Raw genomic sequence first — 23,273 nt, 5'->3', positions numbered from 1 at the left:
GTAAAAGATTCTCTTTTGGCACAAGTATTTTTGGTTTTACACAGAATAATCCTCAACATAAATAGACAAGCAGCAGATGAACACATAATTCTTTTAGATTAGGGAGAACAACGAACAACATCAAGGTCAATCTAGAAACGATCAATGAGACAACAATGAAGTATGATAGAAATTAAAAAGAAAGCCTTAGAAAGAAAGGGAAAACTACGGGGTTTGCCCTTAATGCTCAACAAGAAAATTAAAAACTACATTTTCATGAATGAACTAGTATTCTTATCACTTTACTTGCATGTATCAATGTTTGTTCCTATTAAGTTTACTGTTTACTTGATTTTCATGAATTAACTAATATTCTTTTTGTTATCTAATTTGTATTTAACATTGCATCAAACATTTAACCTATGTTTGGAAGAGATGAAAATGGAAAGAAAGAAAAAAAACCATAAAAAAACAATGTATTGTCTTTTATTTTTTGAGAGAATATTTTCTTTTATTTAGTTGAAGAAAAAGTAGAAATAATAAAGAAAAAAGTTGACTTGCAGAGAAAAAATAAATAAATTTCATTTTCCTTTTGACTTAAAATTCAATTTTTTTTCTCTCTCATTTTCCATCCCCAACCAAACATAGGGTTAGAGTGCGCATTTAACTAAAAATTTCTTTTTCTCACATTTATATGTGTGTTTGGAAAAAATAACTTTCGACTTAATGTATGCAGCATCTTACACAACACTCTAATAGATTTCTTCTTACTACATTCACGAAATTACCAATTACAGATACATACAATCTAAGACAATTAGGTCCTAAAAATTTTAGGAGAAAGAAACTAAGTGATTTACTGGGTTTTATTTATTTGTTTAGTAAATCTGTAATTCATCCTTTTTAAAAAAATAATATAATTGATTCTTTTAATTCGATAATTTTAAAAAGAAAAGAATTATATTTTAATCATTTAAGCATTTTATTTTTAAATCAAAGTATTAATAAAAATATTATTTTATGATGAAGAGAAGAGAAGAACCCAAACTCCAATCTAGTGCGGGTGTGCAGTGTGGCGGTAGCGAATGAAGCTCCGACTTGGTCGCACGGCGCTCCCCGCCTCATCCACCACCCCTTTTCTTCCCCGCCACTTCTCCGCATCGAAATTGGACGACGAAAACGACGGTCGTTTCGTGTCACTCCTCTGCGACATCGTTCGCGGAAAGCAGAGTTGGAAGGTGGCTTTGAACGACGCTTCCATTTCATCGACATTGAGGCCCCATCACGTGGAACAGGTGTTGCTGAACACGTTGGACGATTCCAAGTTAGCTTTGAGGTTCTTCAACTTTCTGGGTTTGCACAAAAACATGAACCATTCCACAGCCTCCTTCGCCATCTTGGTCCACGCCCTCGTGCACTCCAGGCTCTTCTGGCCCGCCAATTCCCTCTTGCACACCCTTCTCCTTCGTGGGTCCCACCCAAAATTCGTTTTTTCTCATTTTCTACACTCTCACAAGCGATGTAAGTTTTCCTCCACTTCGGGTTTCGATTTGCTGGTTCAGAATTACGTGCTCAGTTCCAGAGTTTTTGATGCTGTGGTCGTTGTAAAACTCATGTTTGCCAACGCTTTGTTGCCTGAAGTTAGAACATTGAGTGCCCTCTTCAACGGGCTTTTGAGAGTGAGAAAATTTATAACGGTTTGGGAATTGTTTGATGAGTCTGTGAATGCGGGTGTTCAACCTGATCCTTATACTTGCTCCGCTGTGATCCGTAGCATGTGTGAATTGAAAGATTTTTTTAGAGCTAAGGAGAAGATTCTGTGGCTGGAATCTAATGGGTTTGATCTGAGTATTGTAACTTATAATGTCTTGATTCATGGGCTGTGCAAGGGTGATCGAGTTTGGGAAGCTGTTGAGATTAAAAGATCGTTGGGGGAAAAGGGTCTAAAAGCGGATGTGGTTACATACTGTACTTTAGTGCTTGGTTTTTGTAGGGTGCAACAATTTGAGGCTGGCATACAGCTTGTGGATGAAATGGTTGAATTGGGGCTTACTCCATCCGAGGCTGCTGTGTCGGGGTTAGTGGATGGACTGAGAAAGCAAGGAAAGATTGATGATGCTTATGATTTGGTAGTTAAGGTGGGGAGATTCGGTTTTATGCCGAATTTGTTTGTTTATAATGCATTAATCAACTCTTTGTGCAAAGGTGAAGATTTGGATAAGGCAGAGTCGCTTTATAATAATATGCGTTTGATGAACTTGCGTCCCAATGGTATTACTTATTCTATTCTGATTGATTCCTTCTGCAGAAGGGGGAGGTTGGATGTTGCAATATCTTATTTTGATAGGATGATAGAAGATGGTATAAGAGAGACTGTATATGCCTATAACTCTTTGATCAATGGACAATGCAAGTTTGGGGATTTGAGTGCTGCCGAGTCTCTGTTTACTGAGATGATCAATAAAGGGGTGGAGCCAACTGCTACAACCTTTACATCATTGATCAGTGGGTATTGCAAAGACCTACAACTGCAAAAAGCATTTAAGCTATACAATGAGATGGTTGAGAAAGGAATTACTCCAAACATTTATACTTTCACTGCCCTTATTTCTGGGCTTTGCGGCACAAATAAGATGGCTGAAGCATCCAAACTTTTTGATGAATTGGTTGAAAGGAAAATCAAGCCAACTGAGGTGACATATAATGTTTTGATTGAAGGGTATTGTAGGGATGGCAACATAGATAAAGCATTTGAATTGCTTGAAGGCATGCTTCAAAAGGGCCTTGTTCCTGACACATATACCTACAGACCTCTTATTAGTGGCCTTTGCTCTACCGGTAGGGTTTCTAAAGCTAAAGATTTTATTGATGGTCTCCATGAGCAGAACGTAAAGTTAAATGAAATGTGCTATAGTGCACTTCTACATGGTTATTGCCAGGAAGGAAGATTGATGGAGGCACTGAGTGCTTCCTGTGAAATGATTCAAAGAGGAATCAACATGGATCTGGTTTGCCATGCTGTTCTTATTGATGGTGCTTTAAAGCTGCCAGACAGGAAAACATTATTTGGTCTCTTAAAAGATATGCATGATCAAGGATTAAGACCTGATAATGTAATATATACAAGTATGATTGACGCGTACAGCAAAGCAGGATCTTTTAAGAAAGCTTTTGAATGCTGGGATTTGATGGTTACTGAGGAATGTTTTCCTAATGTTGTGACTTATACTGCTTTGATGAATGGTTTATGCAAAGCAGGTGAAATGGACAAAGCAGGTCATCTTTTTAAAAAAATGCAGGCTGCAAGCGTCTCTCCCAATTCAATCACATATGGCTGTTTTCTTAACTGTCTTTCGAAGGAGGGAAATATGAAGGAAGCTATAGGGCTTCACCATGCAATGCTTAAAGGGCTTTTAGCAAACACTGTAACATATAACATTATTATTCGTGGCTTCTGCAAACTGGGTAGATTTCAAGAAGCCACCAAAGTTCTTTCTGAAATGACTGAAAATGGTATTTTCCCTGACTGTATTACCTATTCAACTTTAATTTATGAGTATTGCAGAAGTGGCAATGTAGGACCAGCTGTTAAATTATGGGATAACATGCTAAACAAAGGTCTCGAACCAGATTTGGTTGCATGTAACTTGCTAATATACGGCTGCTGTGTTAATGGAGAGATCGACAAGGCATTTGAATTGCGTGATGACATGTTGAGGAGAGGAATGAAGCCAAGACAAAATTTAAAAGCATTGCAGAAGGGTTAATATAGAAGCACCAATTAGATTGGTATAACATGCATGCTCTAGAAAAAGTTTAAGCCCGTATTATGGTTGTCACTGTAATGGAGAACTTAACACAGCATTTAGTTGAATAATGACATGTTGAAAAGGGTCAGGCCAAGACAAAAGTATATAGAATCTCTTAAGGCTGAGTTGTCTGGAAAAGAGGTTGGTGCCTGAAACAAGATGGGGTGTCTGAAGCCTGAACGTGTAGGTGTCTGCATAAGTACTATGATATGGTGTCGTATCCAAATCAGAAGAGTGCGGGAAAAGGTTAGTATCACTTACAATTTAGTTCTTTCTGTAGCGGAAAAGTTGAACCTTCCTGAAGTGAAAGAACCGGTTAAAAGATTTGAAACTAGTTGCAAGGCCTATTTGTATGTAGGAAATGTTTGTGTAGCTTGTTATGTTTGTTGTCAAGAGTGGTGCTTACATACAGTGCTGTGAAACAAGAATAGACTGCTTGTGAAGCAATTGATACAAATTTTGGTTTAGCTGATTGAACAAGAAAACTACAAAATTTATAGCTCATGAACAATAGGTAGTGTTTGGCAGGTTTTTTGGGGACTTCTCTACTACTAATTAAAAGGAAAAGTTGAGTCAAACAGTTTTACAAAAATTTGTTAAAAGACAAAAGTAACATTTTACTGTGAACAAATGTCCAAAAAATAAAGCTTCAATAGAAGTTAGTTAGAAGAGTTTCTATTTTTAAAGCAGAGAGTTGCCTAAAAATGTTAGTCTAACACTTTAAGACTCATTTTCACCCAATATTAAATATCAATACACCTTTTTTTATGTAGTCAGTCACCATTTTTTATTTTGATGTCGCAGATAAGTAATGATTGGGCCATCTTTTGCACATAAATTGATCACCTCTCCAGTTTGGCCGAAGACAAATCATTCATGCCGAGATCAGAGACTTACATGGATATCTTGAAGCTTGGCGTCAAGCAACTGGAGTAACGAAGATTCAAATCTATGATTTGTGCCAACCAGCACACAACTTGTTCATCCACCAAAATACCAATAAACACGCTCCTTTTGATCTAGTCACCACTCACCACGGTTCAACTTCAATTTGCTTCTTCACTTCCTTGCAACTCATTGTTTTCGCATGCCATTGGCGACTATTAGTAACATTCCAAATTTTATAAATTAATTCAATGATTTCAAAATTATATAATTATATTCCTTTCACTAATTATGAATTTAGGTTTAATCATTTTATATGCTAGGTTGTAACCAAGCATATCTATTGTAAAGTACAGTTTAAACATGTGATCCATAAATAAAGCGATGAGAAAAAAAATGAGAAATTGAACTAATTACTAATTAACAATAACAGTTATATTTTTAATAGGAATTGAATTAATTACTATACAAATTATTTTTCAATAGTAATTGAATTAATTATGATACAAATTACCCTTGTCAACACACCAAAAAGACTAAAACCTTACCATAAAACATCTCTACAAATAAAGGTAAGATAAAGAACACGTACTCATCTAAAAATAGTCATAGTAACTAAAACTGTATAGATTGTTGTCACACGAAAAAAGTATAAAGGAAAAAGAGGAAAAACAAGTCCTAGTTACAAGAGTTAGAAGGAGAACAAGCAAAGAAAACAAGGTGAGTAATTTGACTATTCTCCGTTTGTCCTGTTCTTTCTTGTATAATTGTTGATATTTTCCTTCATGTCTCTTATTCTAGAAACAGTTCTATTTCCTTTCCCTCCATTATTATAGCTTTCATTTTTTTATTATTCAATTCTTATCATATATCTCATTTTTGCGTCATTTATTTTATACGCTTAATGTTTCTTTTCTAATGTTATAAGATACATTTATGTTTAGTGTAAAATTAAGAAGAAAAGGATTGGACACTCTTTGTACGTTTGTCCTTCCTTTTCTTTTCATGAAATGACATTTATATACATTCATCTCTATACAATGATATAAAAAAATTGAGAAATATTAAAAAAGTAAATGATTTCACATTTATATTCCATTTTTACTTTAAATATAAAGTCGCAATTAAACACACTATTTTACTCTAATAAATAATTATGATAAAAAAATAGTTATATCTATTTAACAAACAAACAAAAATGAGAAATACTATAGTCCATTTATTTGTGTTTTTTTTTAATTTTTTTTTTCACTTTTTAATTACAACAATATCATTGTTTTCGACCTAGTCATTTGCAGACAACAGAAAACAACTTTCTCGAACCTTTTGTTTCAGGTACAAGATCATGTTTTACCCTCCCTCCACCCCAAACTTGAGAACATATCCTTCGTGGACTTAATCATTACCAATTCAGAATTTTAGCGTAGCCCTAATGAAAAACTTTTCGAACACCTACCGACTCAAGAAAAAAAGTAATAAAACAAGAAAAACCGTCTCACGATTTATCTTTGATGGTAGAATGGCCAAGTTAACATTATGATTCTGAAATGAACCACCTGATGTCGGATTTTCTCTGATAGTAACAACTTTTAGAATCAAGGGAGTGACTTTATATCCATATATGCTAAAAAAAATGCATTAGTTGGCAGCGTTCACGTCGTTCATTTATCAGAGATTAAATCCATGCGTAGTGAGTGCTATATAATATACTCCCTATATTTTCTTATTCCATATGGCATGTCCAAATTTTATTTTGGTGGCTAAATAAATTCATATACCTTCCAACATCAATCATGGTACCGCCATGAACAAAACTTTTTGGCACCGTGCCTAGAATCACCAGAATATATATCTAGTACAAACTGAATTGCACATGGTAAATCTCCAAAGAAAAGCTTTCATCATCATCATTATCCTTACTGTCAACTAAAGATTAATCGTAAATTTTTGTGGGCAAAGAACATGGTAAGTCTTCACGAGGCCCATAATTAGTGCAGTCTGTTATCCTTCACGAACACTCAGGTTCATGGTAAACAATGCAACATGTTGATCCGACAGAAAACTAAAGAAGTTTCAGTCCACCTGTTACCTCATCTACCACTTCAACAGGTCCTGCACATGAATATCATATATTAGGTCAAACAACTGGCTGCATAAGAACAAAATGCAAGGACCTCTTTGATTTAAGAAAATATTTTCTAGTTGCATTTTTAGTTTTCACTTTTAATTATAAAAATCTCACCTACTTTTCATTTTATTTCGTTTTCAAATATTTGTATAGAAAATATTGAAAATGGTTTATTTTATTTTTTTTTACTATTTCATATACAAAAATTTGAAAATAGACAATAAAAATAAAGAGGTATTTTTGTAATTAAAAGTGATAACAAGAAATGGAAAAAAATAAAAACCAAAGTAAACAGGTCATAAATTTGCATAACCAAGAAAGTGCATTAGAGGAGAGTATTACCGAGAATTGCCATCACTGTTCTGGAATCTAGAAAAGAAAAGGGAAAAAAATGTAAATTAACTGTCATACTCATAAGCATTAAATATATACAAAATTTTATATCATACAGCTACAACAAGTAGAATATGTATCGAATAACCAAAGAAAAGCCTGTCATTTATCTAACTTTACCATTTAAAATGTAAATCAAATCATCTTTTCTCACGTGAGATAGAGACACAGACAGTCCAAAAGAGCCAACTTAGCAACTCTTATATTCACAGTATGTGTGTATGAAACAACATAATTCGAGCATGACTTAAACTTCAATATTAAAAAAAGGATCATGAGATGACCATTTCATTTTAGGGGGATGCAGGAAAACTATCTCTAGTTTCTACTCTAGCTGGACACAGCTTCCAAAGGATCAGATCAGGTATTGGATATAATACAAATGCATCACAACGATACAACTACTTTTAAAATATATATTAATATTAATATATGTATAAGAGTTCATAACACATAATAAATATTTAGTTGCAATTCAAAAAATCTAAATTAAAAGCATACTTCTTGAACAATGATAAAATATAAATTATAAATCATTGTCATAAGAAATCATTGCCTATTGCCTACAAATAGGAATAGTACCAATCTTATTCCCTCCTTGAGTATCATTGGTAAAGACGACAACTTTCATGTTTAGTTAATCAAAGACAATGCTTCTATGCGTTATCTTATTCAATCATCTATATCTCATACCTTCATTAGATTTTCAAAAAAAAAAAAACTTAAATACTTCATGAATAACAGTAAAGTATCTAAGAGTATTAGCATCATATACATATCCAACAACTGATACAGATACATACATGAAGCAGAAGCAAGCATCAACACTTCACATTGGCTTCCAAAGACACAATTTAATAAACATCTAGAAAATTGACATGAAGTATTGTCTTTTAAATAACTTTTTTAAGAATAGAAAGTTCTCATTAAAATGATTAAGTTTTCAAATTTTCATATAATTTGACAGCTATATGATACTTGATGAAAACTACTGGATATCTATTAAAAAAACTACATAATGGAAGTTTCAAATACTCACTTGGTGCAATCTGTGTTCTGCCAGCATCAATTGTGATATGGGTAGGTAACTTCAGAGATTTAGCACTTTCCTAACACATCAAACAATAATTTTACTAATACAAAACCAGCTTTAAATAAAGGAGCCATGCATTATAAAAAAAATTAAAATTAAATAATAATAAATAAATAAATAACTTACTCGATATATATAAACTATTAAGATAAATATGAACAAAAAACATGTACTCTCAGGGAAAATGATGGAAGAGAGCAATGCAAACCAGACACTATCGTCAATTTTTATAGGCATGTTTTCATTAATTAAAAAATATGTTTACCCTTACAAAAACAAGACAGAAATAAATGGCTCTACAATTTATATAATATCAGTAGACAAAACAACACAGCTAAAACTACTTGAGATTCTAAGAATATAGTTTGCTGAAAACAAAATAAACCTTTTTATGCTATCCTTTTTTGTTGAGTTAGATGAGCTAGTAATCTTTGTCCTCACAAGATAACTGCTCTTACTTGAGATTCTGAAAATATATTTTTCTGATAACATAATAATCCTTTTTATGCTATCCTGTTTTGTTAAATTAGACAAGCTAGTAATTCTTTTCCCTCACAAGTTAACTGCACTTTCTAACAAAGATTGTGAAGTTGCTTTTGTGTATAATACAAGGTGAAATAATACAAAATGTGACATTCAGTTTGAGTTCCAAGCCTCAAGTTGAATGTTCATCTTTTTGGATGACCAAGTTCATACCTCCCGTCTCTGTGAGCATTAATTGTGTATAATCCAAATTACACTCTTTCAAAGCTCTCACTTCTATCATTTCCATAACTCTGAAGTCCAACTTCCTCTGTACTTACCAATTACCATTCAATTCGCTGAAGGCTAAAACAGCAGTCAGATTATGTCATTCAAATAAGCATTTGGGCCTAATAAATGCATAGGGTTTTTTCTTTTTAATTTTTCATTTTTGGACATCAATATTTTATGTTGAATGAATTTCCCTCCACTTCCTCTCCCTGCACATTCACCAAGTACAGCCAAATTGCATGCTACTATGTAAGAGCTCTCACATCTTTGCCTTATCCATGTTTCCTCAGAAAATTACACACAACATTTGCAGCTGCTAGTAAGTATAGAAGCAATTTTCCTCTTGTTTCATGTGTTACAGTCAATATTTTCGCACTAGAGCCCAAACTTGCCTGCCTTACATTGCTCTATGATCATTAAAGTATTCTCTCATTGTCCTCCTTTACATCCATAATCCATTTGTTAAATATGGCCAGACCACTTGATTTGGTTCACTTTATGGGAAAAGTGAGGAGTTATAACTGTTAAATAAAAGTAAATTGGCTTCCAATCTAATTTCATTGTGATCATAATTATAAATTTATAACCAATAACTGATTATGTATAGCAGGGAAGTGTCCAATACAAATCTTACATATATTACACAATAACTTGGCTAATGTAGCACAAAATTGCCCTAAACAATACTTACTTGCAAAGCCAGCATATCCTCTTCACTTTCAATTTTGACAACAACCTTAGGCTGCGCTGACATCTCCCACCTGCACATTGACATTGAGAATCTTCATAATGAAATTATAAAATGCAAGATAACCTTCAAGTGCAACCAAGGTTACGGCAGTACCTATTCAAAGCCTTTGGTGCTCGATGAAGGAGCTTTTTATAAAGGCCTAAAGTTGCATGACTGCAATTAAAAAAGAAAAAGAGAAACAATGTAGTGAGTTTGAACCATTTATCAGGTTTTCATAGAATAAGAATATAATTATTAAAAAATTAAAAAATAAAGTCCACAGAATTGAAATACGAAGATAAATGACTTCAGGGGGATCTCTATGTTAGTCTACTTCAACAAACTAAACAACCAGAACAATAAAAGTCTCATATTCTAAGCATATTCAAAGTTTCAAAGTTAATATTATTAAAGATTACGTACCTGCATTGAGCAGCAATCTTCCCTTTACCCATTTTAAGATCATTCCTGACAACGAGTATCTGCAGAAAAACGAACGATTTTTGAAGCAACCAAGTAAGATTGAGTACATGGGTTTTGGAGGAAGAAAAAAAAGAGGGATTTTGAGGAGTACCATCTTAAAATCATCGAGAATATTAGCGAGCTTTTCAATCTCAAGTGGGTCTTTGAGTTTGGACTTACTATTCCTCTTCTTATTATCGGTGTCATTGAGAAGTGAATCATCATCTTTATGTTTAGTCAACAGTTTATGAGAGAAGAGGAAACGAGGGGGATACTGAGAACCAATGAAGTAACCGAAAGCAAGATAACCAGCCCCGACCAGAATGGCACTCAACCATGTCAGTTCCATCTAAGATTCTATGTTTTAGGGTTTCCGAGGAAACGAAGATTCGCACTCAGCCCAACCGTATTTTTCAGCTCCGCTCGCCGGACAGTTTGCCTTTTAAACACTCTCTTTCTAATATACACCCATGTAAAATTATGGAATGGTACTAATTTTTATACACTATCATTCAAATTAAGAAGAATAATTAATCTACTTGATAAAATAAATTTATTTTATTTTTATATATCTTTTTTTAAAATTAATTTGTATTATTTTTTCTCTTAATTAACATTCATCCTCTCTATTAATTAATTAGAATAAATATTCTATACTACTTATTTTTTAATTAATACTACTTAGAGAACATGTTTTAAGTAGAAATATTTTAGTTTACAAACATGAATATATAAAATATTATGAAGTCTTATATAAAGAAATAAATAATTTTTTTAAGTTGAGTTTTATAAATAAAACATATTTAATAAAACTTACATAAATTTTATTTTGTGTAAAGAGTGAGTTTCATAAGATAAATGATAAGAAAAATATAATAACCTATTTTCATAACGACTATTGCTTAAAGATAAACAATATGAAAAATGGTAATAACAACTTGATACACTATTTTTTATTCAATAAAACATAAATTCAATTAGAAATGTTAATCTTATGAATGTATGAGGAATAATTTTTACACCATATATCAATAAAAATAAAATATTAATTTAATTTGTTAAATAATTATTATAAAAATTAATAAATTTAAATAAATAATAATTTACAATTAAATAATAATATTAAATTTTTATACTATTAATATATTTTCACATATTATTTATTAAAAACAATAATTTTTTGAGTTGTACATATATATAAAAGTAGTGCTTAACATGTGAACGATAAATAATTATAAAAATTGAGATGCTTATTATTTCATAAAAAAATAAGAATGGACTTTTTTATCCAAGTTTTATTAATCTACAGAATGAAATTATTTACTAAAAATACATTTTCTCGTCAGTTTTATAATATGTAACGTTTTAATATAATAATCAGTCATAAATTCCTCAAAACCCCTCTCTATCAATCTATTATATATATATATATCAAATTATTATTCACCCTTAAAATTTGGGGAAAAAAATTCCTTATCATTAAATCAACTAGTATTTTAATTTGTCCAATACACATATTAAATGTTTATGATATATAACTAAAATTTAAAATAAATATATATAAATAAATATTATATTTGAATATATATATTATATTTAAAATTTGAATAAATATATATATATATATATATATATTGTAGTGCAAGAATATTTTTATTAATTGATAATTTATTTTAAAATATTAAAATTTAATTCATAAATAAAAATTAAATTAAATATAAATTTGAAATAATATTTAAAAATTATCGCCAAAGGAAATCTCTAAAAATACTCCCTACAAAGATAGTCATTTATGTTTTATATATAGAAATTGATTTATTTAAAAATATTAAATTTAAATTATAAATAATTATGATAAATAGAAATTAAATTAAATAATAAGTTAAAAAAATTATAAACGCTCTCGTTGAAAAAAAAATCCCTTAAGAATACTCTCACATAAAATAAAAATTTGTATTTAACATAAAATATTTGGTGGGTAAATTTATTTTTAAAATATTAAAATTTAATTCATAAATAATTATAATAAATAAAAATCAAATTAGATAAGAAATTTAATAAATCTTTAAAAATTCTCTCAAGAAAAGTTCTTAAAAACGTTTAAGGGTGGTACGAGAGATTTTTTTTAAAGATAATCATTTAAAAGTTATAATAAAAAATAAAGGATTATTTTTTAAATAAATTAACTCAATTATGCATGCCTAGTAATTGACCTATTGCCCGCTGACTAGTGTTAATACCTTGATAATTCTTCAACCAAATATGCATGCCTAGTTATTGACCTATGACCCAACGTTTAGGCACAACAGGACGGACTTTGGGCCGAACCATGGACAAGTTACTCCACCAAGGTCCAAGGATTAGGATGGTCCATTTTCTAATAAAAATAACAATTTTAAACATAATTACATTAAAATTTTGCAAGTAATTTAAAAAATAAAGAACATGAAATTACTTTAAAAAAATATGTTTAAATATACCCCTATGTTGGTTTTTACCTTGAAAATTCTTTATTCACTTTATAAGTTTTTTTATTTAACAAAAAATCACTTGATGTTCTAAAGTAGTTAGACACTTCCTTTTATCAAAATCACAATGCACATTTAACATGAGTTCATATAAAAGATATTTATAGATAAATTATATGAAATCTAAAAAAATGCAATTTTTATGTGTAAAAATCTAATTACACTCATGTTTTTATGTGTTACATTATTTATTTATTTATTTTGCAAACATTTTTTATACGTTGCATGTTATATCCCTTTGAATGCAGCCCCAACCACCCATGCTGAGTGGTTATTACTCGAATGCTTTCTTTCTACGCTCTCTGATGTCTGATCTATAAAAAATTGAAGGCAGCATCTTGTTGCCTAAAAAGACTATCCACTGACAGAGGAATCTCTAAAAATTAAAATAAAAATAAAAATACCATCATAGAATACAACAGGTCCGCGACTCAATTTTTTTTTAAATAATAAAAAAAAAAACTACATGTATATGTGAATCTTTATACATTCTATTCCAATATAGATGACAGACTTTTGTGCGTAACATGAGCACAGTGGAATTTAAGTACAAACATAATCTCTTCACACAATTAATTTCAACTTTAAAGTATCATGAAATTTCATAATCAGTCTTATAATCTTCCAGTCAAGAAGAAAACCTTTTGCACCCACAATTGTCAATTTGTCATAGCGGGAATGGCACAGTTCTTATTTACCAAAAGAAAAACTTGGCATTTTAGTAATGATTAAATGAAAACAAGAAGCGTTTTGATCAAGGTTTAAGAAGAGGACGAGGAATCAGTGTGTTGTATTGTACACAGGTTTAACTTTTTCATTTAATTTCCATCTAAGGGTTCACCTCTATGAATTTATGTTATCCTTGTTTTAACCTCTCAATTAGTTGCTAGAGTAGGCATGAATATGGTCCCTTCCAACTTTATTATTGTTTCCTAATGATTCAAGACTCAACTCAAATTTAAAAACTACCAAGCAATTTTTAGGAGATTGGTAGTTCAGTACCATACAAAACACTAAAGAAGATATGAAAAAACTGAATCATCAAAACCAACAAATGAAAAAAAAATCACAAAAAAGCTCGTGCAAGGAAAACTGCGGTGGCGGCACACCACATCCCAATCAATTTATTAATTTCATCTTAAATTTTATTATGAGTTATATTACATTATCCTTAGTCCGCACATCACATAGTACCAGATATTTTCAATTGTGATTGTCCATGCTTTAGGTTCACACAATCTGGACACGGACACTAGCACGTGTCATCTCCCATCAACACTAAATCAACTTCCTTGTTACGTCAAAAGTGTCCAACAAAGTTAAGGCAAAGTGTCAAAACCATCCAAAACCAAATCAGATTTTTTTCACTGAGATGTCTAGAAAATAAATAAAATTACAGTACTGATCACTATTTATCAAAAACTCTAATAACTGAAGAAAATTAAACTCTCACCAACAGTCATAATTTAGTTTTTCCACATCAGAGAAACAAAACCAAATTTTCAGTTTTAGTAGTTAATTATCAAAGTAAGAATGTTTCTAGTATCTGATTTAAGTACTGGTGATCATTAATCAGTTAAATTAAAAGACTACATCCAGAAACAAGAAAAATACATAGAAATGAAAGGATAATCAGATGCGATGCGAAATTTCCTAAGTTTTATTGAGGTAGCTCATCATTTTTATGTTTCTGATAACAGACTCCATTCACTCTATGAACCACATACGGATATTAGACAGAAAATAAAAGGATTCAAAGGGAAGGGTTTTCCATCATAACACCACAATCCCTAAACGACAAGAGAAAAGGTAAAACGACACCGGGAAACACAACACAGACTCAGAGCCACCAGCACATATAAAAGCCTCGGGTCAACACCGTCTATCTAAGAGAGTTGACCGCAGTCGGCGATGGTGACTGGCCTGGAGGTCTTGCCGGAGCTGGATCCAACCTTCTCGATCTCCTTCACCACGTTCATTCCGTCAACGACCTGTCCAAACACCACGTGCTTCCCGTCGAGCCATTCGGTCTTAGCCGTGCAGATGAAGAACTGAGATCCGTTGGTTCCAGGACCCGCGTTCGCCATCGAGAGGATACCAGGACCGGTGTGCTTCTTCACGAAGTTCTCATCGGCGAACTTGGCGCCGTAGATCGACTCACCGCCGGTGCCGTTTCCGGCAGTGAAGTCACCTCCCTGGCACATGAAGTTAGGGATCACACGGTGGAAAGACGAGCCCTTGAAGTGGAGAGGCTTGCCGCTGCGGCCGACTCCCTTCTCGCCTGTGCAGAGAGCACGGAAGTTCTCGGCGGTGCGGGGAGTCACGTCGGCGTAGAGCTCAAACACGATACGGCCGACAGGCTGACCGGCGATGGCCATGTCAAAAAAAACCTTAGGGTTAGCCATAGTTGCAGAGATGAAAGTGACGATGAAGAAGATGAATTAGGGTTTGGACCTTGGGAGTGAAGATGAGAGATATTTATAGTGGCGCGTCATGCTGAATATCTTTGGAAATGACCGTTCGATTGGGACACGTGGCATGTTTTGGTGAAATGGAGTAACTATGGTTGAGTTTGAATTTGACTGGGGTTAGTGAGCGGATCCTAGGTCGCGGATATGCTTGTCATTATGCCAATGACTTTCATTCATAGTTGTGGACTTTTTTCAGGCCGCAACAAACGACGCCGCTTCATACTTTTCTATTTTAATTTTTTTAAAATTTAAATTATCTTTATATTATTAAAAAAAAAAAAAAACTATTTATATATTCATTGTGAGAATTTTTTTTATTTTTTATTTTAATGAGATTGCGTGAGAATTACTTGATGTTAGAAAAGAGAGTAGAGAGAGATGAGATGGGGCCAAACTAATGCGACAAGGATTGTTTTATAAAGAGACATGTGGATTGGACAAGACCACCCATCGTCCTCAATTCTTTCAAAATTAGTCATTGTCAATTCAAAATTAAGAAACCATGTTAGATTTTTATAAATAGAAAAACTGCAAATTAATTAATTTCTATCACATTTTTTAATATAATTTTTTTATGTTGATTAATATTTATGTTGTCAAAAAAGTATTTATAAAAATAATTTAATTTACTAAATCAATAAGTAAAAAAAAACTAATTAATTATAAAATTGTTATTAATATTCTTACAAGTAGTTGATAAGCCAGATAAGGTACATGCATTATTATGTCAAGTCAATCATTTCTACTAAATTTGTTCTAAATTAAATTTAAATTTTGGAAAATGTTATTTGAATTAAAAATAAAAAATTTATGATTAAAATTACGTTAAAAATTATTTATATTTTATAAAGTTAATAATTAGAATAAAAATTTATTAAAAAATATTTATAATCTCAAATAATAAAGGAAAAGTTTTTTTTCTTTTAAATAAAATAAATAATCAGATATATCTTTGATCGTAGAAAATAAAAATTAAAAACTACCTGAAAAATAAATAGAAAAACAATGCAGAGTTTAAGTGATATCACTCATTTTCTTTTTATTGTTTAGAGTACAGAGGAACAAAGAAATGTACAGATAACTCCCGTAAAACAATTTTTAATCCAGTATTTTAACTTCAGATTAAATATTTATTAAATATAAAAAAGTTTTAATCCAGTATTTTAACCTCTATGTTAAATATTAATCAAAATATAATTATAATTTATAATAAATTGTATATATAAGTAAATATTTATTTTTAACAATATTATCTTTATAATAATAGATTAGTATAAAAAAATATTTTGTATATTTATGTATTTTATTTATAAAATTAAAATTAAAATTAAAGTTTTAAAAATCATATGATTATCAAGTCAGTTAGGATACTTAGTCAATAAATCAAAAGTTGGTCGATTGACAAGTTATAAATTAAATTTTATGACTCAATTTTTATTAAAAAAATTTTTAAAAAAAATATACACATCATGTATATGTCATACACATAAATTTTAATAAAACTAATACCATGTGTTAAAGATGTTTTTAAATAAATAAATAAAGATTGAAGATTTTTATTTTCACAATATACATATTAAATATATAAAATTTATATTTAAGATGATATATACAAAATTTGCAACATATATAACAAACAAAAACATTAGATTAGTGAAAAAAATTATTTTCATGGTTTACATATTAGTACATAAAATTTATGTTTTAACTAATATGTGAAAATAATGTGCACATATATAGTGAATAGAAGCATTATATTAATAACCATTGTACTCTCCCTAAAATTACATGACCTGCTTACAATTTTAGGTTGTGTCTAAATTTTTTAATTTTACACACACTAAAAGTGTTTGAAAATTACAATGGAATATGTCAATTTAATTTTTTTTTATCAGATTGACTTCTGATTCAATTATCAGTTGAATCAATTCGTTTAGTTAAAGTTTTAAAATGTTAAAATATGTGTAAATAATTAAAATTAAACATGAGACAGCGTTTTAACAACGAGGAAGAGTGATTTTAAATAATTAATTAGTAGGTGTAATAAAAATTAAATTAAATTAAAAAACTTTGAAATGTACACTAAAAAGACATAATTTTTATAAATAGTATATATTCATATGTATATATTGTGTATATGTGTTGTGTATGTTTGTAAGTACTGTGCATATATTTATTTTATATATCTATATTTTAGAATTGTTATTTTTTAATTTTTTAAATTTTTAATTTTTTAATTTTTTAATTTTTTTTATGAAAAAATATAAAATGACTAATGTAAATTATAAAAAAAAAAATTTGGTGTATAAACTTATAAATTATGACAAAAAAGTTAATGATAAATACAAATAAAAAAATGTTAATATATTAATATCATTTAAATGATTTGTAATTTTTTTTCTTATAATTTTGACCTAATTTAATCTCTATTTAGTACTAGTATTTTAACTCGTACAATGTACATGATAAATATTTATTATATATAACTAAAATATATAATGATATATATAAATATATAAATTATATTTAAATTTTATATAAATAAATATTTTTAAACATATAATTGTATTTTAAATTTTTTATAAATATTTTATATTAAGAAAAAAAATTATTGTATATTGTGAGATATTACAAAAATTTAAAATTATTTCAAAATTAAAAGGCTATTCAAACATTTCAAATTGTTAAGTTATATTCACTTTGCAATCTTTTACTTGATGTGTACATTCATAGTAACTCTTAATTTTTCCCACGCACATATCTTTTGTTGTGTTGTATTCTTTGACTATATTATACTTAATTTTAGAGTTATTCAAAATCAAATCAACTAAAAAGAATCGCAAATCAATCTTGAAAATTAAAAACTAATAAAAAAATCATAAATTAGAGTTTAGTTTGATTATAAACTTTTTAAAATTGTACGATTTTGTTCGATTTTTATATTGAAATTTAATATCTCAAAATCAAATCAAGTTGTACTTACTTTTATTTATTTATATATATATATATATATATATATATATATATATATATAATTTAGTTTATATATATTCCAAATACATAGTGTATGTATATAAAATTGACACATAACATAAAATATATTTTATAAACTAAATTTTAGAATGAGAAATTTTTATTTATTTATAATAAGATTTTTTTTAAAGTGACAATCTATATATATAAGAAAAAGAAAATTAATATGATAACTAAGATTGTATTAAATAAATGTTTTTACTAGAAATAATAAGATAAGAATCGATATTAAATACACAAAATAACTTAAATATTAAATATCTGCATACTTTTAATTTTATGTTTTTTTTTACGTATAATCTTAAACAAATAACATAATATTATATATTTTAGTTGATTTTAAAATAACAAAATTTAAAAACCGCAAAAATCAAATTAAACAAAAATATAAAAAGATTGTTTTGATCTTGTTCAGTTTTCATAATTCATTCAAACTAATCCATACGTAATTTTCTTGTTTGGTTTGAATGACTTTTAAGATAAAAATCAAATAATATCACACTGCAAACATTCATACTCAGTTCTTCTTAGAGTAAGTCAAATAGAATTTCTTTTAAATTTAATAAACATCTTGCTTTTTCTTCAACATTTCGTTCTTGTTTTGAGTTTTATTATAACTCCGATATTTTCAATGATACATATGACTCTTCTTCGACTATTTATAGTAGATTCACATCTTGTGAGCCCATGAATAATTTCATTTTATCTCTAAAATAGTATCAATCTTTTCCATCAAATTTAGGAGGTTTATTTGTTGAGGATCCTTCAACAATGAATATAGTTGGGAGTTGCATAGTCATCATTTCTTCAAGATGTTTTATCTTGCACTATTAAGTGTGATCAACTTTAAGAGTCAAACTCTAATGCCAATTGAAGTGAATGTCAAAATACAAGGAGTGTTGAATTGTTTCATTTTAAAAATTGTTCTTTTTCAAATCAATTTTTCAGAAGACAAACTGTTTGAGTAAAATTTGATTTTGTACTAAGTGTATTTTGTTGGAACAATTTATGAGTTTACTTGTTTATGATTCAGACTATGCAATGATATAACAATAAATATTGTAAGCCAAATAATAAAGTAAAGAGACAAGGAAGTAGAGAAAGGACACATCATTATATTGTTTCATTCCAACCAGGCTACATTTAGGGGGGTGTATTGGTTTAGGATTTCGTAGGATTTTAAAAAACTTTTTTTGAGTAAAAAAATCCATTGGTATTCAATCAGGATTTTATGTCACTTAAAAATAATCCAGTGGTATTCAATCAGGATTTTCAAGATTTTTTTAAGAGTCCATTAAAATCCATTGATATTCATTTGAGATTTTTTACAACTTAAAAACAATCCATTGGTATTCAAAAATATAAGGATTTTAAAGGATTGTTGTGTGAGAGGGATTTTGAAGGACTTTCTAGTGTTATCTATAAATACCAAATTCATAAAACAATCCCATCCAAACCCATTGGATTTCGAAGGATTGTTTGAAGTGACTTTTCAAGTGAGTTTTTTATCTTTTTTTTCTATGCTCTTGTCTTCTCCATTTTTTCTTTGCTAATAATACTGCACTATTGTTCATTGCTCATATATAATATTGTAATATTGTTCTCATCTCATTCTCCTATTTTGTGAAACTCTGATATATAAATGATAGTGTCATTGATTTGTTATATTTTTCTGTTCGTTCTCTTTAATTGACTTGCTTTATTTTATTCTATGTAGTTGAATTTGTTCCTTTATATAACACAAAAAAATGCTTAAAATTTTAACTTTTAAGTGGTAATTTTTTTTATAACACACATCAAGAAAAGAAAAAAGTGAAAGATGAAATTGATATTATAATCTCTACAATATATATATATATATATATATATATATATATATATATAAAAGATGAATTTGTTAGGGTTTCTGTGAGTAAAATGAGATGAAAATTGATCTTAATTGGGGGAAGAACCCTCTTAGCATAAAAATTGCGATTTATCTTCTTCCCTTAAGTTTGTTACTCTTATTCTCCTCCTTTTATGACTCAACAATTATTTTATTTTTTTTACTATGAATTTTTCTTTTTCTTTTTATATTGTGAAATTAGGACTTTTTTATATTTTAAAAGAGAAAATTAACATAAAACGTTGCAGTATCTAATTTTTTAGGGTTTAGAATTTATGCCTTCATTAGCTTATTTTTTAAAAGAGGAAATATTGTTAAAATATTTGTTAGAATAATTTATATTTATAAATATCGTTAAAAATTATCATATAATATATAACTAAAATAATATATATATATATATATATATATATATATATATATATATTCCTTATATCTAAATGCTTATTCTTTAAATAATAATAATAATTATTATTATTATTATTATTATTATTATACTAATATTATATATATTGCATATGTAATTAGGTAACTATTTTTTTGGTGGATTGTGGATTTCCTAATCGACGCCAATTTTTAGCTCCATTTCGAGGTGTAAGGTATCATCTACAAGATTTTGCAGGTCCGGGTAATCACCCTGAAAATGAGAAAGAATTGTTCAATCTTTGTCATGCGTCTTTAAGGAATGTGATCGAGAAAATATTTGGTATTTTTAAATCAAGGTTCACAATTTTTAAGTCAGCATCTCCATTTTTATTTAAGACACGAGTAGAACTTGTGTTAGTATGTGTAACACTACATAATTTTCTACGTAAAGAATGTCGTTCTGATGAATTTCCAATTAAAGTAGTGGATGAACCTTCATCTTCAACGTTACCAATTAATGAAGATCATACTTTTGAACCTATTATTCAAATCCAGGAACAAGAGCGAAAATACGCTAATGCTTGGAGGACTAGTATAGATATGAATATGTGAGTGAATGCTATTTAAGAGGACAAGATATTATGGAGAATTATTATTATTATTATTATTAATTCTCTAGACATTATTTTTTTTTTTTTTTTTGTCTTTGACTCTTTAAATTTGAATGTATGAAATTTTTTTTGAAATCTTATCAAATGTCAAAAATCCATGAAATTTCTACAAAATCCCACAGAATCTATTAAAATCCTGATTTTAAGTCTTGTAGAATCCTGCAAAATCTTAAAAGTCATGAAAATCCTGCAAAATCTTTTAAAATCCGTAGGATTTTTTTTAACTAAAAAAGTCCTTTAAAATCCTAATCCAATACACCCCCCTTAGTCCCCACACAACTTTGTGAGATTTTTAACTAAAATCATAGCCAACTGTTGAACAAATTTAGCCACATATTAATACAAACAACTACTACATGGTCACATGCTGAGAAATTTCACTCAGCCACCTGTTGAGAAGAACAATCTCACGATCACCTGTTATGAGACTACACACAACAACTCTTTGATTTCTCCTTTCTTTCCTACACCATTATACTCTCAATATTAACTAGAAAATGTTTGCAAGAAAAAAGATTTTTGTGTTCTTGTAACAAGCAAAGATCACAAGTTAATATCTTATTATGGAACATTCACTAAAGAAGAATACATCTCACTTCTTTTTTCTATTACAAATTAGAGTTATAAATATGAAGCGGGTTTCTTTGAAATTAGAGAATCAAACAACAAATAATATAGCTTGTTGAGCTTGAGTGATTTCTCTTTATTTTTTTTATTCTTGCTTGTTTTAAAATGAGAACATTATCTTCCCTTTACTTTGTTCTTTATGTTTGATGCTGACATCTAATACTTTTTTGTATCTATTAGTCTTTACAAATGAGATGCCTTTTTAGTAATTCTTCACTTCAAGTCTTATGAACTAAATCTTCAAAATAAACATTTTAAGAAGAAATATTTCAATTAAAAGTTTCTCATCAATAACCTAAGATAAATATTGTTATCGGTAATTTATTGATATATTCTTAATTTTTTTAGAAATTATCATAAGAATGTCTTGTAAATCTTTTTTTTTTCTTCAATAAATTATCACGTAATATAACATTTTGATTAGTCTAATTTTCTTTCACTAAAACATTTGAATAAAATCATTAACATATACATGAATATTTTTCTTTTCTAATTTGAGACTAAAAATTTATTATTATTAAAATCAGAATAAGTTAAATTAAATATTATATAAATAAATATAATAATAAAAAAAGGAAAAAAAACGTATTGATAAAAACTTGAGTTAAAGATCGAGTCTCTTTAACACACATTCATTTAATAAAGTAAAAGAGAAAGATAATGATGTTAATCTGGATACACAATTCCAAAGCGTTGACCACAATTATCTTGAACAAAAGAAATTTTGGAATCAGGAGTTTTCAGCGAGCACAGTGGGGATGGGAGGGTGGAAGAGATTGTGAATTTTGTGATTTAGGACAATTAATGAAGTCCGTAAAAGAATCTAACAGATAAAATGCATGAAAGTAGAAAAAGGGTAAAAGAGCATTATAAAATGAGTAATTTTTTTCCACCTTCGCTACACTTTTTTTTTTTTTTAGAATTTTCATTTTTCAAACTAATTTCATGTGAGTCAAATATCCTAAGTTATATATGTTTTTAATTTATGTAAAATGAGTATTTTTTTATTTAAATTCATGAAAATACTATTTATTTTTTTATTTTTTATAAAATTTATAAAGATTATTTTTATCTTTATAGAATATTTTTTTTTGGTAAAGTATGAAAACTAAAGAAGACAAAAAACAATCAAGACACTGAGTCTCCATATTTTTAATCTTTATAAAATGAATAAATTTTAATTTTAATTATTAAAAAAATATTTTTTTAATTATCAATCTCAAAAATTTAAAATCACTATTTTTTATCCTCAACAATAATTCTAAAATATATAAATAATTTATTTTAAAAATTTATAAAACTTTTTTTAGGTTACACGTTTATATAATACACTAATGGTTGAGATCAGCATCGATATAGTTATTAATTTTTTAATAAACAAATAAGTAGTTAATAATAATTACCTAGGATTAAAAATAATAATTATAAATTTTAGAAAATAAAAAACAAAGAAAACGTTT

At 28.7% G+C, this 23,273-nt stretch overlaps 3 protein-coding genes across 3 annotated transcripts; 1 reads left to right on the top strand and 2 right to left on the bottom strand.

Annotated features, from left to right (window-relative positions):
- The first annotated feature begins 1,004 nt into the window (after nucleotides 1-1,004).
- Nucleotides 1,005-4,947, top strand: LOC109788529 (Pentatricopeptide repeat (PPR) superfamily protein). Its single transcript, XM_020347274.3, has 2 exons — nucleotides 1,005-4,034; nucleotides 4,593-4,947. The coding sequence occupies exon 1, from the start codon at nucleotides 1,065-1,067 to the stop codon at nucleotides 3,744-3,746; it is 2,682 nt and encodes an 893-aa protein (XP_020202863.1). The 5' UTR covers nucleotides 1,005-1,064; the 3' UTR covers nucleotides 3,747-4,034; nucleotides 4,593-4,947.
- A 1,444-nt stretch (nucleotides 4,948-6,391) lies between these two features.
- Nucleotides 6,392-10,704, bottom strand: LOC109788536 (uncharacterized). Its single transcript, XM_020347281.3, has 7 exons — nucleotides 10,345-10,704; nucleotides 10,194-10,252; nucleotides 9,885-9,944; nucleotides 9,732-9,801; nucleotides 8,234-8,303; nucleotides 7,144-7,170; nucleotides 6,392-6,785 (listed from the first exon to the last, which is right to left on the bottom strand). Exons 1-7 carry the CDS (start codon nucleotides 10,579-10,581, stop codon nucleotides 6,736-6,738), a joined length of 573 nt encoding a protein of 190 aa, XP_020202870.1. The 5' UTR covers nucleotides 10,582-10,704; the 3' UTR covers nucleotides 6,392-6,735.
- Nucleotides 10,705-14,397: 3,693 nt separating this feature from the next.
- On the bottom strand, nucleotides 14,398-15,225 carry LOC109788538 (peptidyl-prolyl cis-trans isomerase 2). The gene has a single exon (XM_020347283.3). The coding sequence runs from the start codon at nucleotides 15,163-15,165 to the stop codon at nucleotides 14,647-14,649; it is 519 nt and encodes a 172-aa protein (XP_020202872.1). The 5' UTR covers nucleotides 15,166-15,225; the 3' UTR covers nucleotides 14,398-14,646.
- Nucleotides 15,226-23,273: the final 8,048 nt, after the last annotated feature.

This window comes from Cajanus cajan, chromosome 8 (genome assembly GCF_000230855.2).
Source record: "Cajanus cajan strain Asha chromosome 8, NIPB_CcT2T_4, whole genome shotgun sequence".
Lineage (NCBI taxonomy): Eukaryota > Viridiplantae > Streptophyta > Magnoliopsida > Fabales > Fabaceae > Cajanus > Cajanus cajan.
This window is presented reverse-complemented; position numbering and strand designations above follow the sequence as displayed.